The sequence below is a fragment of the Ruditapes philippinarum genome, unplaced genomic scaffold (assembly GCF_026571515.1).
Source record: "Ruditapes philippinarum isolate M1 unplaced genomic scaffold, ASM2657151v2 ctg2034_1_1_1_1, whole genome shotgun sequence".
Lineage (NCBI taxonomy): Eukaryota > Metazoa > Mollusca > Bivalvia > Venerida > Veneridae > Ruditapes > Ruditapes philippinarum.
Genome location: NW_026857441.1, coordinates 468,262 through 485,982, shown reverse-complemented (window position 1 = coordinate 485,982; position 17,721 = coordinate 468,262). Strand labels below are relative to the sequence as shown.

General features: G+C 33.4%; 1 protein-coding gene across 1 annotated transcript; it reads left to right on the top strand.

The window, feature by feature from the left end:
* Window positions 1-1,963: 1,963 nt before the first annotated feature.
* On the top strand, window positions 1,964-15,739 carry LOC132749775 (uncharacterized). Its single transcript, XM_060739672.1, has 5 exons — window positions 1,964-2,242; window positions 7,800-7,880; window positions 10,835-10,891; window positions 12,079-12,282; window positions 13,136-15,739. The coding sequence occupies exons 1-5, from the start codon at window positions 2,173-2,175 to the stop codon at window positions 15,250-15,252; spliced, it is 2,529 nt and encodes an 842-aa protein (XP_060595655.1). The 5' UTR covers window positions 1,964-2,172; the 3' UTR covers window positions 15,253-15,739.
* The last annotated feature ends 1,982 nt before the right edge of the window (window positions 15,740-17,721 follow it).

Below are 17,721 nucleotides of genomic sequence, written 5' to 3'. Positions count from 1 at the left end.
ATCAAATTCATGTACTATTTCTTGGGCTGTTAATTGGTTTAGGACACATTGCGCGATTGTAGCCAACGAAATCCCATGTGTAGATGACTTAGCTCTGAACGCGCCTGAGGGCGCGTCCGTCGCAAAAAGTAATGGTTATTTTTAAAATAAATGTACAGGAATGAGGAGAGCTCTATAACTTTAGGTTAATTTGAAAATGATTACAAAATTTATAAAGCAAAACGTAAAACAAGTGAAATAGGAATTGTATATATATATATTGAGTATCTTTTTCGGGCGAAGTCCGTCTGTTACAAAATGTATCGGTTTGACTTTCTGGAAAATAAACAGGGAAGGACTGATCTAACCAGCTAGAGTCCGAAAAATATGTAAAGGATATTTCTTACCATTCTAAAATAAAATTTTTAAGATATACTATGCTCACATTTCATATTTTTAGATATTGATAATTGCTACAAAGTCTCTTTGTAGATATAGAATTAACATGTTTTGATTACACATGTACAGAAAGTAGATTATCTTTTTTTTAACTCTACACACTAAAGGTGGACACAATAAGATTATATAGTGTCATTAAAAAAACTGGCATTTTTTATGCCCCCACAGAGTGGGAGCATATAGCGTTGCACTTGTCCGTCCGTCCGTACGTACGTACGTCTGTCTGTCCGTCCGTCCGTCCGTCTGTCCGTACGTCCCGAAATCTTGTGAACGCAACTCCTCTTAAACCGTATGGCAGATTTTGCTTAAACTTCCAGGGATGAACAACCTTAATGTGTAGATGGTAGTCAAAGAAGGATTTTTTGCTGCGACCAAATTTAAAAGAATAATATTATGGCCCTTTGTTGATTTTTTTCACTATAATACTATGTAGAAATTTTGTGAACGCAACTCCTCTTAAACCGGATGGCAGATTTTGCTTAGACTTCCAGGGATGAACAACCTTATGTGTTGTAGATGGTAGTAAAGGAAGGAATTTTTGCTGCGACCAAATTTAACAGAATTATGGCCCTTTGTTGATTTTTAGTTTTCAACTTGTGGCACATGTAGTCCAAAAATATTTGACCTAGAGACCTAAGATTGACAGAACAGTGGCGTGTGGGGCCATCCGTGTCCTATGGACACATTTCTAGTTTTTTTTTTTTTAGAAAGACCAACTTTACTTGACCTGTAATAGAATATGCAGCTTCCCACACACAGTTTAAATTGTACATTCATTAATCAAAATCAGACATATTCAGAAGGAATAACATAGATTTCAATTAATGTCTGGGATAAAAATATAGTATATCTTTTAAGATAGCTCTAAGTATGAAAAAATGTAAAGGATATAGTTTTGTCATTATTAAATAAAATGTTAAGGAAAGTTCTAGAATAAAATGTACAGAAAGGAGGATAGTTCTTTAACCTTTAGGTTAATTTGTAAATGATTACAGAATTTGTACAGTCAAACCTTAAATAAAAGTTGCTATTCTTTGAAAAGTCAACAATATCAATATGCTGTAATTGAATTTAAATGTTTACAAAATGGGTATTTTTAAATCACTACAATACAATATCATATTTGTTAGGCAGCTTAAATTGCTGTATTAAAATTAAAAATAACAATAGGATTGTATATAACAGTTTATACCCCGGCCCGAATACCTTTTTAAAGAACTTCTTGTTTAAAACTCTTCTGTTTTTAAAACGTCCGGCGATGAGGTCGAGTGGGGGGGGGGGGGACTGCCAAGAATAAACTCGCAAAATTAAACAGGGGAGGCATGAAAGTAGGCCTACTGCGTAAATAAACATTATTTAATATACACCTATACCATTTATATTTCAAGTTTTAATTTAAAGATCTAGCATGAAATATTTTCCTCATTTTCATTAGCAATAGAAAATGTCTCCATTATTATATTTAACAGACCATGCGTGCGTTTGCTTACAACAACAGTTATTTATAAATCAATATAAGTCACGTGAGGTTTATTGGTTTGTTTACATTCGTTGGAGGGGGAGATAAGAACTTCATTTATCTTTAAAAGTGCGTTTTAAATTGTGTTTTGTTGATGCGAATCTTAAAGAACGTACACAAATGATGTCTTAAACGTTTAACCACTATGTGTGCTTAATTGGACTGGTGAACATTGGCTATAATTATGTTATAATCTAGATTTATGTTCAACATACATGATGAAAACTGAGAAAATGGACAGTAGTGTATCATACCAGCCATTGAGACAACAGAAAGAAAAGAAAGGTATACTTTAGATTGTTTAACATATATCATGATTAATGAAATTATTTGAGATAGTAAATCTAGATCTAGATAGTATGTTAGGCTAATCATACGCCGTGTGTTTACACACATGACTCTTAAGGTCACTGACTAATCAGCATAAAACTTATATATTTACATACAACTACGCAATTTATGTCAATGTAAAGTCCGATATAAAGTTTAAACCTTTAAACTTTCAAAGCGACTTGAATGTTTACATCACTTTACAGTTCAAGGGTTTATAGGTCAATAATCACATGATATTGATTTAACTTCCGAACCGAAAGTAGATTTTTCCTTTGTTTAACATCTGTTTTCTAGTCATGTAGGTTGTGTGTGTTTAATGTTTGTTTTGATTATACATTCAATATTTTCGACCCATGATATTAGACATAGCCATAACGCTAAATTGTATAAAGGTAATACTTCAAGTGTCCTTTATTTTGCCTTTTTATTCAATTCAAACACATATATAACTTATAATATCTTTATTCCTCGTACTCTTAAAACTGTCAAGATTTATGTGAAGAGGGTGAAATGATTTATGATGATATATTTACATCTCTGTACAGTATTTTAACTAATGTAGGTCTCTTTCTAGGCTATAAAAATAACGGATTTGATGACATTATATACAGATTCGAAAAAGAGGGGGGGGGGACGTTTAACAGAAATCCAGCAGTTGTAGATCTATTGTATGTTTAATTAATAATAAATTCTATTAAATCCAGGGATAGCAGGGTCGAACAAATTCAATGAAATGACATTTTAAAAAAATGGAAAGGTTTTATAAATCGCACACTTGGTTTGATTTAATCAATATGTTCAATATGAGAGCGATCATGAAATATGCATTAAACCTAACCGCTACCCTGCCAGTACCGGCTGAAGCTGTAACGGACCAGAAAATATTACAACTGTTGCATTGAACCGAAGAACGTTGTTATTTTTACAGCTTCCATACATGTGTTAAAAAATCGCTAGAAATTATCTAACATAGGCAAAAAATAAATCAATAAATAATATTATTATATGATCTAAATATAGCTGCAATCTCATTGGTCCAAACAGTTGTCAACAGAACTTTTTATAAAATCATATTTACTGGGTGTAGTATCATATTCACTGGCTGAATTGGATTGTCCCAGCCTAAAAATAGATTGAGACTCATATTCAATGATCATACACCGTAGACTGTTAAATACGCGTGTTACTTAAAAAATAATTGTTGCTTTTTGTTCTTTATGACATATTTCTCGATTAAAATATCAATACATTACCATTTTACTTAAAGGCTACACCGCAATGATGAGTATAAACTTGAATTACTTTTGTATGCGCAGCGTTCGCGAAGTCGTTGCACGCCTAACACGTGCGTCTTTTTTCCCGCGCTTCAACGAGGCAAAATTTGTACATGTATAATTAAGGTTGTACTTTTTGTGATTTTTTTTATTTCTTAGCCTATTCATATAATAAAACAATTATTGACGAGTGAGCCATTGAATATGATGTGATATTCACCGGCAGAAAGTCATATTGACCTCGGCTATCGCCTCGGTCAATATGTCATCTGCCGGTGAATATCACATCATATTCAATGGCTCACTAGTCAATAATTGTATAATATTTTAACTTTAAAATGTAAGAATGATCGTTAAAAAAATAAAATGCTCATATATTCAACACGGGCAAAACATTATGATATATCTAACGATCAGTGCTACTTCTTCAAAATCAAAATACATTATTTATAATGCTATTGAACTTGATATTTATAATGCTGTCGAATTGAAGTAGAGCTGTCATCGATAGACACGATATCGATGTATCGTTGATATTTTTCTGTTGATCAATTATCGATACACATTTTTAAAAAAATTGATTAATCATTTAAATATCTATGAATTATGAAAATTCACCCAAAACATATACAGAAGCAGGCGGCCATGTCCAGCACTAATCTGTCATTACATCATGGACACATTTCATAGCAATGATGATAAAAAATGCTTAGGAAATAATCATGTGTAGGACATTATAAACAGAACACAACATCTTTGTATGATCAGAACATACATTTTACTTAAATAATTTAAATAGATATAAAAGTTAATTATATACAAGAATTTAAGAGAATATGGATCGATATATCGATGTATCGCCGATATTTGTCATCCGATATCGATGTATCGTCAGTATGCTTTGCAATGAATCAATGACAGCTCTATATTGAACTCTCCACAAGTTTAATAATCACATTTTTCAATATTATTGAAACATATTTCTGCTTATGATAAATTTATAAGCAGACCAATTGCGTAGTTTAATTTCTAATCAATACTTACTTATTATATATAGCATTTAATTTATTCATGGATGCGTTACACATTACTAAGTACGGTAAAATGGTTTGTGAAAACGATAGAAATGTTATAATCATCTCCCAACTCGTGATGTTTGAATGCATTAAATAGCTAATATGTACTTTTCCTATATCTGTACATATTTTTAAAATTCACAGGCAGTATTTTGGCCTATCTTATATGAAACTATTAAGGCCTCAACAGACTGTAGGATTTTGAAGTACAACACCAATTAAAACTAAGATGTACAGGCAAATCTTAATGTGTGAAGGCTACTATTCCTTGAATTCGGAAACCTTAAATATAGATGTAAGGGATAGGACATGTTTTATTTTGAAAATCTTGTACAGATTTTTACAGACCTCCCACAATGACAAGTAACAGATAACCAAATTATCTCCTGATAATGGGTGTAATGAATAAAATTCCAGAACAATTATGGCTAAAAGGTAAACATAGTAGTAAGATGGGGTAATAATGATGTTGAAAAACTTTTCAGGAGACCCAAAGTTTTGGTATGTTCGAATCCCAAATTGTTCCGAAAATGATTATGTCACGGTATTGAACTGTTCTCTAATTAGGAGAGGAGAGGTAGTTTGTAGGAGGCCGGATAGCTTAGTCAGTAGAGCCGCAGTACGGTATTCCAAGGGTCCCAGGTTTGAGTCTTGGTCAGGCTTCACATTTAAAAAAATATTATATTTTTTAAATGGGGGTGATTCAATCATTACTCATGGAGAAAAAAATATTTAGTGAGTAAAGTATGTAAAGGATCAATGTAAAGGGATCCTTTTTAAGGAAACCTGAGATGATTCCTACAGTGTAGAATTACCGTCTGAATGCAAATGTTGTATTGCTTTGAAAATTGTACATCTTATCTCTAATTAGTGCTGTGCAACTAAATCCTACCGTCTGCTGAGGCCTTGAGAAACAACTTGTAACACAATTGAAGTCACAACTGTGTATATTTTCTTTTGTTGTCGAGTAGAAATAAAAAGAAAAAAAGAATTCTTATATGGCACACCAAATAGTAGAATTTGAACCCACTACCCTGACGGGGGGATATGGATTTGTGTTTTTTACTAGAAACTCATTTTAATAGTATCCGTATTTACCGACTTATATTATCAAATCAAACTAAAATACTCAACATATAAGAGCGAGTATGAATTACGATCACATATGTTCATTAGGCTGCAGTACAGCACATACTCGAAATCAAATTTTCATGGTTAGTTCAGACATAACGCCTATTCATTTCTTTCAATTTACATTGCAATTGAATAATATTATATTGGTCCGTATTTAATATATATTGCCCGTTTACTTAACAAGTTGCTCGTTTTATGTCATATATTTCACAGATTCGCTGTTACTCGTACGTAATACTTGCGCAATTTTCACTTCCTGTATTACGGGATATTTATTGTGGTTTCATACATGATACATATTTAAAACCATTTGAGCCGCGTCAAGACAAAACCAACATAGTGGGTTTGCGACCAGCATTGATCCAGACACTTGGGGTTTGGACCTCAGAACTTTTTTGAGCCATGCTTTTAGAAGGGAATTTGCAACACGTGTTTTCAAACACATCCAAGTATTTATGGTTATGCCACATAAACAATTGATTTATTTGTTACATTTGTTTTTGAAAGTTTTAAAGATAATTATATTAAAAAAACTAAACGTTTTAAGATATTTTGCTCCAAATTCATGATGTTTTAGATTTTTCATTAAGAGAGAATACAGTTTCTTGATGTTTATTTCTTTTTCGTTTCTTTTCTGGCCGCCAGAGGTCAATGTTATTGAAAAGGGAAATTGCGTGAAAGTATTTGAGCCGCGTCATTACAAAACCAACATAGTGCGTTTGCGACCAGCATGGATTCAGACCAGCCTGCGCCTCTGCGCAGTCTGATCAGGATCCATGCTGTTCGCCATCAGTTTCTCTACTTGTAATAGGGTTTGTAAGCGAACAACATGTATTCTGATCAGACTGCGCGGATGCGCAGGCTGGTCTGGATCCATGCTGGTCGCAAACCCATTATGTTGGTTTTGTCGTGACGCGGCTCAAGTGTATTTCATAATCGTTCATCATAAAGATATTACTTCGTTTCGATCTTATAATGTACAAGTTTGGTATTTTGCACACGTCGTTTTTCTGATTGTAAATAAATGCACGAAGCAAAGTTTAATGTGTCTTTTATATATTGTTAAGAAGTCCAATGTCAATACTTGTAAACGTTTTATATTATGTTATAAAGCGGCATGATGACGCATAGTAGTGATTTTTATAAATAGCAGAGAAAAAAAACATTCAACACAACTTTATCCATGTAAGCATATTTAATAATTAGGATTCTTAAACATGATCATTTTATGTTAGTCATTTGAATTTTTTTTTAAATATATATTTAAGCGATACCTTCATCAGTTCACATACGACAAACATTGTTTGTTTGGTAGAGGGGGGAACTTAATAGGAATCACTTTGTTCCGTTCGGTCCCGGAGTTTTAATTATCTTTTGAAACGTAAAATGTATATGTATGAAGGGTTTTTTGCAACTCTTCGTGACATTTTGAAAAAAGTTATGCCCCTTTTAGAAATTTATTTATTTGAATATCTCATAGTTATTAACTTAAGCTTGACATATATAAAGAGGTTAATCATAACTCTATATCGGATTTTGATGACACAGTTGTACCTCTTTTACTGGGAAAAATGCCCTGAAATTCATATTTAATCTCATGTCATCTCAGACACCATAAAATTATACATGTGTTACTTAATCTGGATCCTTTAAGGAACAAAATTGATAATTGATAATAGTTTCACCAATTAACAAGGAAAGTTATCCAGAAATGCTGGATATAACGTCCCGTTTTTGTTTTGTTATTCTTGTTTTGTTGTTGTTATTGTTGTTGTTGTTGTTAATGATTTTTTGCTTTTGTTTGATTTTTGTTGTTGTTTTGTTTGTTTTGCGTGTGTGTTTTTAACTGTGCCATCCATTTTTCCGAGTTATGTACCTTTTTATATGTACCTTTTATGTACCTTTTGTATGGTAAATCTTATCCGGATCTATCTTAAACTGCTCCTACTCACTTTACTTATTTAACGATATCTTCCATATTTGGATTATATAATGATAAATAATTACAGTATGGTGTAATTTCAGGACCATGTAGTCACGTGTTTTATCTGTGTTCGGTGTGCCTGGTACTTGCCGTGATACTTATCACGTTAAAATTTAAGTACGGTAAGTAGACATGCTTTAATTATATTGACATTGTTTGGTAACACACAAATGGGTAATTTGATACCATTTCGTCCCATGTACACCGTTCAGAATGTATCATTAGAAGTCAAAAGAATTGCTCATTTGTTTGTTATGGACATACATGTAGTGGCGTATTTTGAACGAAGAAAAAAAAAATACTTGAAATTTCACAAATGAATTTATTTTACAGAACTGATTTGTTTCTTCTGACAGAAGACGGCATTTTACTATTGAAACATACGTGGTCGTATGTCAGAACAAAAATGTGTTGCTTTTATGCCTATTCAATGTTACTAAATGCCAAAAAATGTAAATATACAAACTGAATAAACCTTCTAAACTTTTTCTAAACTTCGGCAACAATTTCAAACTAGAGTCTTTACTCTTTTTTAATTTTAAGTAATTTACATATTGAACATTCTATCTTTCAATCAATCAATATACCTAGTCGACATAATAGCTTACTGGCTGGTGAGTTAACTATGACACTTTGTTTTATTGTTCTAACTTTGTTTCAACAAACAAGCACATGTTCACCTTATGACCTAGTGATATAGGAGCAGGAATACTATGATGAAAGTGTGAAATTTGTAAAACGTTCTGATGTGTTTATGTTTACCTAATATTTTTGTTGCAAACACTGCCTCAATCTTTTTTACAACTACAAGGCAATTAAAATGATCTTGACACACTGACTAGAGAAAGATTTTTTAAAAATTGGTTAAAATATCAACAATAAAATAGATAACACATATAAAATATAAAATATAAATGATCACACCAGGATTTGAGCAGTTTAACACAGTCTTTTGTAACACTATTGCGGAATACAAGTTAAGATTTAGTAAATATAGCAAACAATTACGCAACAATTACTGCACAATCTTTTGCTTTTATAATGAACAGCAATAATACTATTATAAATATTCCTGTAGTTTGTGTTGAAGTTGTATAAGTATTGTAATTAATTATCATTATTTCGCGTTTCGTTTCTTAACATTTCAATATACAGACTTATTATATCAGACCTTAACAGCTATGCGCAAATGAGTCAGGAATCACACATGCAACTACTGCTAATATAACAGGAAATATAATTAATCACTAAAGTCACACCTGCTAGTTATATCCGTCTGCTTCCGATAAGATTACATGTGATTATTTCCAATCATGAAATATGAAAGATAGCGTAGACCAGTCTGATCAGACGTAATAATTGACTGGTTGCATTGAAATGAAAGATGTTTGTTTTTAAAGGAGGCTTGTGTCGTAATGAGCCTTAAAGTGCATACAAAATATTATTATTCACATCGGACTCACTCGATCAAATAGAATAATCAAATAACCATATTTAACGTGAAAGAATGATCGTACAAATCAAAGGTTTTTTTTCTCTTCTTATCCTTCGGAATTGTGCAGATGGTTCAATGCCCTTTAAAAATTGATAAAGTCAGCGATTCTCCATTCTGGAAGTAAATATTTGTTTTATTATTTGTTGGGCAAAAAAAAAAAGATACACGAACACGAAATGGTCAGTGTCAAATCTCTTAAGATATTGTTGTGGTTTGGCTAGATATTGATGAGGTTTTGGTAATATAGACTCGAAGGAGGAGAATTCTTGTAGCATTCAACATTTAGGTATTGAGCTAATACGTAGTAGAGGCAACGAGTAACATGTAAACAATTAAGACTGTTGTTGAAATTTAAAGAAAAACAAAACAACTTTTCTCCGCACGAGTGAATATCTGTCGAAATGTTATCAGTTCATGTTACAGTTGATCAAGCCAAATCATGATTGATAGCTAATCGTGAAATTCATTAAGTCAAAAGTGAATTACACACATTGAAATAGCACCAGTATTTCATTTTGCCTCTTTTTTTGTCTGCATAATTCATGATTCTCAACATTCTAATTATGCTCGAGCGGGCAATTCCTTCATTTAATGTGTTGCTGTCTCATATAGTTTCCTGCAATTCTATTAAAAGTTATACAACTGACCTACTCTACAATAATTCAGATATTTTCGGAGTAATTTGTTACATTTTAATTTGTTTCTTAATTTGTCGAGCAAATTATTTCGATATTTTTGTTTTGTATGTGATGCGTAACATTTTCATGAATTTATACAAACCTAAAGTCTTGAGACTGAAAAAAAAAATATTAATTTCGTCTCTATTTAAAACGTTGTAAAGCATAGTCAATCTACAGAATAGTCCTATAAAACATTATCCACTGTCAACGTTAAACTAGCCTTTCCATGATTAAGTTTATACGAATTATTTTGGTTCGATTGTGTTGGAAGTAATAAATTTATTGAAATAGTCTCGAACCCGTGCTTTGAATGAACCCAGTACTAAGGAATGCTCAAGGATACAACGGCTTGCCCCGTACATGGTTTGAACACACGCGGCCAGCAATCCTTAGATTACTGGTCCAACGCGCTAACCACCTGGCCACGTCATGAATTGTGATAGTTTTTAAAATTTACACATTAACTCTTCCACTTCTTTAACTCATGTTTGGATCTGTTCAGCGACTTCGTTTTTGTCGTAAACAGTTACCCTCAAGCTAGATATTCCGGTCTGTTCCGGTAGCCGATGAAAGGCCCTTATATGTCAACATACTCCACGTTTGCGTTGTCTATTGAGTTATGTCTCTTTTATCTTTGTATTTTAAATTTGTAGGTAAACATTTTTTTTTTCAAAATATATGTAGAACTATGTGTATGTTCAGTGATTTTGAAAGTGATGGAAAATGTGTTTGATCAATAGATTTTATATAATATATATGTCTGCATTGGCTAATAAATGATAGTTAATATTTATATTGTTTGTCTTTAAGGAATCAATGAATACGATATGAACTTCGTAAAAGTCATAAAGTTTTATTCATAGTAACTTTAGTAACATGTTATGTTTCTTTTTTTTTTCAGGATCATCGCAATTATTCTTTACAGTGATAACAGTAGGTTCACCATGGAGACAGCAAGGTGGGTCATATATAGATATTATAATAATATTTTAAAAAAGTATCTGACTGATTATTTCTATTATTTTTTTCAAAGGTACATTTTTATCTGACTGATAATTTCTATCAGATATTTTGGGACATATCACATGTTGTTTCTTTAATTAATCATTGTCGTAAGTAATTGCTTTATTTTCTACTCCGAGGTCTCTTAAGATATTATCATTTTGGTAGAAAGAAAATAATAATGAATTGCTTTGCCAATGGTTATAAGATGCTAATACAAATTGCTATGTCAAAATTTGTTAGGTTCTAATATACTTCCTTTGTAATTATGACACAACAGAACAGAACAAAGTTGTTGTTCTGTTGTTGCTTTTTGTGAACTTGTGCATTTGGTACATTGCTTGCTTGATTGGCCTTTACGTCACAACGACACAGTATATGAGCAGTGTCACGACAAAACCAACATAATGGGTTTGCGACCAGCATGGATCCAGACCAGCCTGCGCATCCGCGCAGTCTGATCAGGATCCATGATGTTCGCTTACCAACCCTATTACAAGTAGAGAAACTAATAGCGAACAGCATGGATCCTGATCAGACTGCGCGGATGCGCAGGCTGGTCTGGATTCATGCTGGTCGCAAAGGCACTATGTTGGTTTTGTCTTGACGCGGCTCATTGATTATGTAATATGGCGACGTTGGACAGCTTTACTGGTAAAGAAAGACCTCAGGTGCTCACTTGTGCATTCTTTCAGGCACGAACGGACACATGAGTAGAACCACTGGTGTTCTGTAAACTAGCTCGATAGCTTCATCACATGAAAAAGTCCAAAGTCGTCTTCGGGATTTGAACCAACAGCGGTAAGAAGCAAGTGGTTTGAAGTCAACGACCTCAACCACCCAGCCACGGACGTCCCTATGCATGGCACATAATAATACAAAATGATACAATGCATAAACTAATACAATATCATTACAATGCATACTTGATATATATATTTATTTAGTAATATATTTTAAATACAGTGTCACGTAATAATTTATATGCCGTTTTGTTTTACTGAAAATTAATTAATGTGATTTCAAACAGAAATAATACTTTCTGTGGAAGCACTATCAAATTTACAGTTTCCTCAGTTTGGTTATTTGATAATTTTACATCATTAGTTTACATCATTTGTAATTTTGCTTCATTGTGTATAGAAAAGACGAGCGGCAACATGAATGGTAAATATGTGATAGCGAGTGGAGCAAAGCAAGAAGTACCATTCAATGATGACTACTCTAGCAAAGGTTACGAGTACTTTGACGTGTACTCTCCCGAAATAGCAACACATTATGGCGAGGTATTCTGGACAGACCAAGGCAACAACCCGCTCCCGAAAGAAATTATCGACAGATTCAAAGGTAAAAAAAATTGAATTTTCTCTTTCTACTACACTTGACATTTAACAATGTGTTAAAAATCAGGATCTGAGGGCATTGCTACAACGAAAATACCTTTCAAAAGGAAAAATATTTGAGTTGAGCTATTAGGATGGCAAGATGTCCGTCCTCTGTTGTCCTTATTTGCCTTAAACGAGCGTCGTCACATCTCCTGTCTAATGTTCTTTTAAAAAGGTTAAACAAGACATGCCCCTTTGGTCAAAAATGGGCCCCGACCTGGGAGTCACATATCCAAGATCAACATGTTTAATAGTAAAAGGTCTCATGTGTCAGGGGCTAAGATATTTCGCACGAGGCATTTTGTATCAGGCATCTAAAATCATGTAGCTTTGATAGAAAATGATTAACCGAATGTGACCTAATATGACTTTTGCGCCTTCTTAAGCAATTATGTATCTCAGGTGAGCGATCCAGGGCCATCACGGCCTTCTTGATGTATAGAGAAAGGAGGAGGAAAACATTAAATTCAAATTTGTAGAATGTATTCTTTAGATTTATTGACAACATTCATAGCAAATTTCCTACATACTTTTTTATCTTATGGAAAACACACAGCAGTATTATAGATCTACAAATACAAAAGTGTTGATTTTTTTTCTCCGGAGATAACGTTTGCAAAGACATTTACATTTGATTTTCATGTGATAAAAATGTCTGTTAAATCAGATTTATTTGGAAAATAAAAACGTATTGTCATGTTGGAAAATCATAATGTATCTGCTCCTTTTTTTCGCTGGTTAAAAGATACTTATATAATAAAGTGCATGATGAAATAAAGATACGTTGTTGCCATTAATCGTTTTGTTTATCATAGGTAAGGTAATGGCAATTACCGGTTACGAGCAAGACCAGGTCATGGTATCGCCAGTAGGTCAACCCGGAGTCAATCCAGACGCTGACGTCTCTGTGCCCATAAATTGGGCATACAACCATCATTATATGGCGTGGATGACTGGGGCGCATTCTAAAATGGTCCGTATACCAAACCCAGATCCTAATGACGTCAGCGCGCATGGTTCACCAATGAAATGGAAGGCTGTAGATTTGCCGTCTGCTGCACATCGTGTTAACAAGAATATACCAACGAGTCAATTTTTCAGTGAAGGAAATGGTGGTGAATCGAGAAAGAGTTTTCATGGCTATCCTAACGGTTATGCTCAACTGATAGACTCACCTAACTTGTGGCATATTACACCTATGCAAATTGATACCAGAAATCGTGACTGTGGAGCTACTTCTAAAGATATAAACAATTGTACAGATCACAGTGTACCTGGACCTGAACCTAAACAGGCGCGATACGGTCTTGGAATACCGAAAGGTGGATCCCCTTACTCTGGAATTCTCGAATGCCCATGTAATGGTCGATTCGGTGGTGACCCTTCAATTTATGGCAAGGAATCTCGCACAAAACTTGTCACTCATCATTACACATGCGTGTCAAAATCATCTTGCGGCACAGAAACCGTTTCAAGTGCAGTTGAGTGTTTTAACTCCTTTGTAAATATGGGAATAAAGATTGGAAAGAATGTTACAATAACTGCGCAAACGGATTCTATTCCACACGGTTGTACTGTTCATACATCATTAGATGGTACATGGACGGCTACATACAATCGGTTTAGAAGTCAAGCACTATGTTCAACTTCGCACACAAGATCCGGAACTGTTATCTTTTCTGTTGGTGTAAAAGTAACCGTAAATTTAAACAGTACTGCAGCAGAAATCATAATGTCTGGACCATCTAACGCTTGGTTTGGAACTGGTTTCAATGCAAGTCAGATGGCTGACGCTCCATACGTAATAATTGTAAACTCTACTGGTGTCTATGAGCGGCAGATCGGGACATGTGGAAGTGAGGGTGAGCATTGTCCAGGAGATGCACTTAGTCCTAGTGTACAAGTTGTATCAAGTAAAGTTGCAGATGGAATAAGAACTGTTACAATGACACGTCCACTAAAAGGAAAAACGTCGAAGTACTACACGTTTAACCCAACAAAACAGTCTCAGATAAACATGATATCCGCTGTCGGTTATTCTCAAATGTTTGCCCAGCATAAAATTCATACTACAGGCGTGTTGGCATTGATGGCTAAGGACGCACCTAATTGCATTTGTGACGTGGGGAGCATTGGAAAATTGTGCAACACCGACGGAACTTCATGTGAAACATTTACTAAAAACTGTCTTCCTCCTCCTGCTGGAGATCTCATCAGTCAACGCAATCCGACATGTAACTCTATACAATATGGCGGCGGTTTACGATGTTGTAAACATAAACGTATAATGCTTGACGCAGATCAGCCGATAAGACCAGAACTATTGAGATACCACATGAAATTCCGATTCTGGTTTCAAGTCTACGAAGCAACGGGTGAACAAGTTTCTCATCATGATCTTCCTCGTATTTATTATCAGACTGAAGCCTGGGCTGGTGAGTATGATGTGCCTCCTGCTTTTGCCAAGCCTGGTAAACCTATACCAGGTTATCCTAACTGGCCAGAAAAAACTCCTACACCCGGAACCACGTGTACCGGAAATTGTCCAGACGGTGATGACTGCAAATGTATCCACACAATTACGTTACATTTCAAGGTCAACAACAACACCAGGCTGATATACGCTGGAGGGCATTGTCATGCACCATCATGTATATCTATTGAGTTATACAGGAATGATTCAGGTCACAATATGGAACTACTTTGTCGACAGATGCCAGTTTATGGAAAAGGAAAAGTAAACCGTGATAAATTTGATGAGTTGGGATATATTTCTCTACCACCGTGTCTTTGGGGTGATGATGAAGGGCTTAACCCGTCAGTTCTACTGCCCAAAAATACTCCCTTGGTGTCTATTAAGCACAACTGGAACACACACGTTGGTCACTTCGGTGAGATGGCTTCATGGCAGATGAGAGGAACCTTTTACTAACAAATTTGTTCCCAAAACTGTGTTTGTTGAATAACATTATATTTCCTTTATGCAATAAAGGAAAAATCCGGTGATTATCTTACGTGGAATAACATGTACATAAATAAACTAGATATGAATATACAATTATTCAATGTGTCCATACATTTGATATCTTGGTAATGTATCATGGATTTTTAAATGACTACTACACAAGTGTGACAAACTTACATTGCTTCTATGATTAGCTTGTTGTATATAAACAATCATTTTATAAAACACGTAAATATATCATAACATCTTATCTGTTGATATATAAATGATCTTCTCATTATTGAATTTAAGGATACATATTTAGATACATTCCAATTTGTTGTATTTATTATTGACTTGATTCGTTATTTAATATGTTAAATGCAATCTCTTATAGTTCTTTCTATTTCTTTGTACATTTGACTGCGATAGCTATGATGGCTTATTTTTCCTTTGAATAAAAGTGTTATTTTTATGTTGTTAGATGTTATTTTCAAGTTGGCAAATGCGTCTGGCATATTAATATGTTATAAACTTTTTGATGAAATGTTGAAGAATCTGATCTGATCGAAAAAGGTAAAATGTCTAAATATATGTTTTGTGTGTACTAAACAATATTATAAACAAATACAAGCACAATTTCAATGAAATGTGCAATATATTTGAAAACTGACCCGTTTGCATAGATCGAACACATCAAATGGAAATAAGCATTGTTTTATAAACCATGTGTATATAGTATAACTCGAGAGTATGGTTGGCATTTACTGTTGTATGTTGATCGTTTCCTGCATTGTCAGATGTACCAAAATAACGAACTATTCTATCAAAACACAACCGATCCATAAAACACTTTATTATATACTTATAAATGAAATATTGATGGAATAAAATTCGTATTTTCATTTTCCGTATTTTCACTGTAAAAATGTATTTTTTACTGCAGTGAAACATATTTTCCGTATTTTCACTGATATCTTGCAGGACTACTTTCCACTAAATTCAGCCAATATACAAAATTTGAGTGAAACTCTTTCAAATTGTAACGTCAAAAAAGACCCCAAAAAAAGTATATAATAAACAGACAAATTCAAGTTTTTTCCTTAAATACATTATTTATGTTCATCTTGTGGTTGAAAATCCTGAAATATTTATTTTCTTTCTACTAGATGAAAATAAATCCTGTATTTATAGAAAAAAAAACCTTAAATATCCTCTTTTTATTATTATTATTATTATTATTATTATTATTATTATTATTATTATTATAAATGCTTCTCTTATATTTCAATAAATGTATACGAAAAAAATAACAATTTCATATGTAGTAATAATGTAAGTTTGAATATAGAAATCAACTCCAGGTTCAATTTAAAAGACTAGTGTATTTTTTTTTATTTGAAAAAAAAAAACAATGTTTCGACTTAAAGTCTTCATCAGGTATCAAGTATAAATTTGTAGTAAAACAAATATTTTGCTTATATTAGGAAAATAAAGCTCGAACTTCTCTCGCCTCCATAGTATAAAAATTTGCACTTCGAAAAAAGAAAGAAATTTTTTATGCAATATCACGCGGGCAAGTTTAATGCAGACTCGGAACAGAGTTGCAATTATTTATGACGGCGTGATCTGTGACGTTTTGCACTGTCCGTGACGGTGTAATTAATTTTATAGATTATCACTATAATGTTGTTTGTAAATAACTACAAGTATATGGTATACGTTGGTCACTGTGCTTAAACTCTGCCCCTGTGCATATTGTGTTATATAATTTTTTCTTTCCAGGGATAGTGAAAAAAAATGTTTTGTGAAAGGAAAATGTAGAAGTAGGAATGACACGCCACTGGCAAAAAAAATTACCATAGGAGGAGTAAATTATACTGTAAATACTTTTAACATGTTCCCATTTTTTGCAGTCGGTCGTGTGCAAGACCAATGACTGGTGCACATATTTGCTATAAAGTATTTGACAAAAAATGTATATATTAAATAAGATATATATATATAGAAATTCGCAGACCTCTGATTAACACCTTTACAATCCCACGTACATACATGTGCACAAAACATGGTCAGATAATAATAAGTCTTTATCACGCTATGCCGCCGGTAACCAATAATCTTCTCGGAAACAACAAGGAATGAAAGTACAGGTGGGGCTACTTCGTCGTGACTTGATGTAAATACGACCAGAGAATGTAGAACTTGTATTGTAAGTAACAACGATATATTATAATAAACTGAGCATACAGAAATAAAAAGATATATTTCGATATTGATATTATATGAAACAATGGCCTATAATCAAAATCAATTTGTATAATGCCACTTAGCATGCGATTGTTTATGGTCAATTCACTGGGGAGGAAGTGTTACACGATGGATGGAGTTCTTATGATAACTTGTCAAGGAGTTCTTGTGATAACTGTCACAGAGTTCGTCGGAAAACTATTGTAT

What these genes read in the sequence shown, in the direction of transcription:
- LOC132749775 (XM_060739672.1), top strand. Translation starts at nt 2,173, where the DNA reads ATGATGAAAACTGAGAAAATGGACAGTAGTGTATCATACCAGCCATTG. An exon ending in CACGTTAAAATTTAAGTACG is followed by an intron (nt 7,881 to 10,834) that starts GTAAGTAGACAT and finishes TTTTTTTTTCAG; the next exon opens with GATCATCGCAATTATTCTTT. An exon ending in TTCACCATGGAGACAGCAAG is followed by an intron (nt 10,892 to 12,078) that starts GTGGGTCATATA and finishes CATTGTGTATAG; the next exon opens with AAAAGACGAGCGGCAACATG.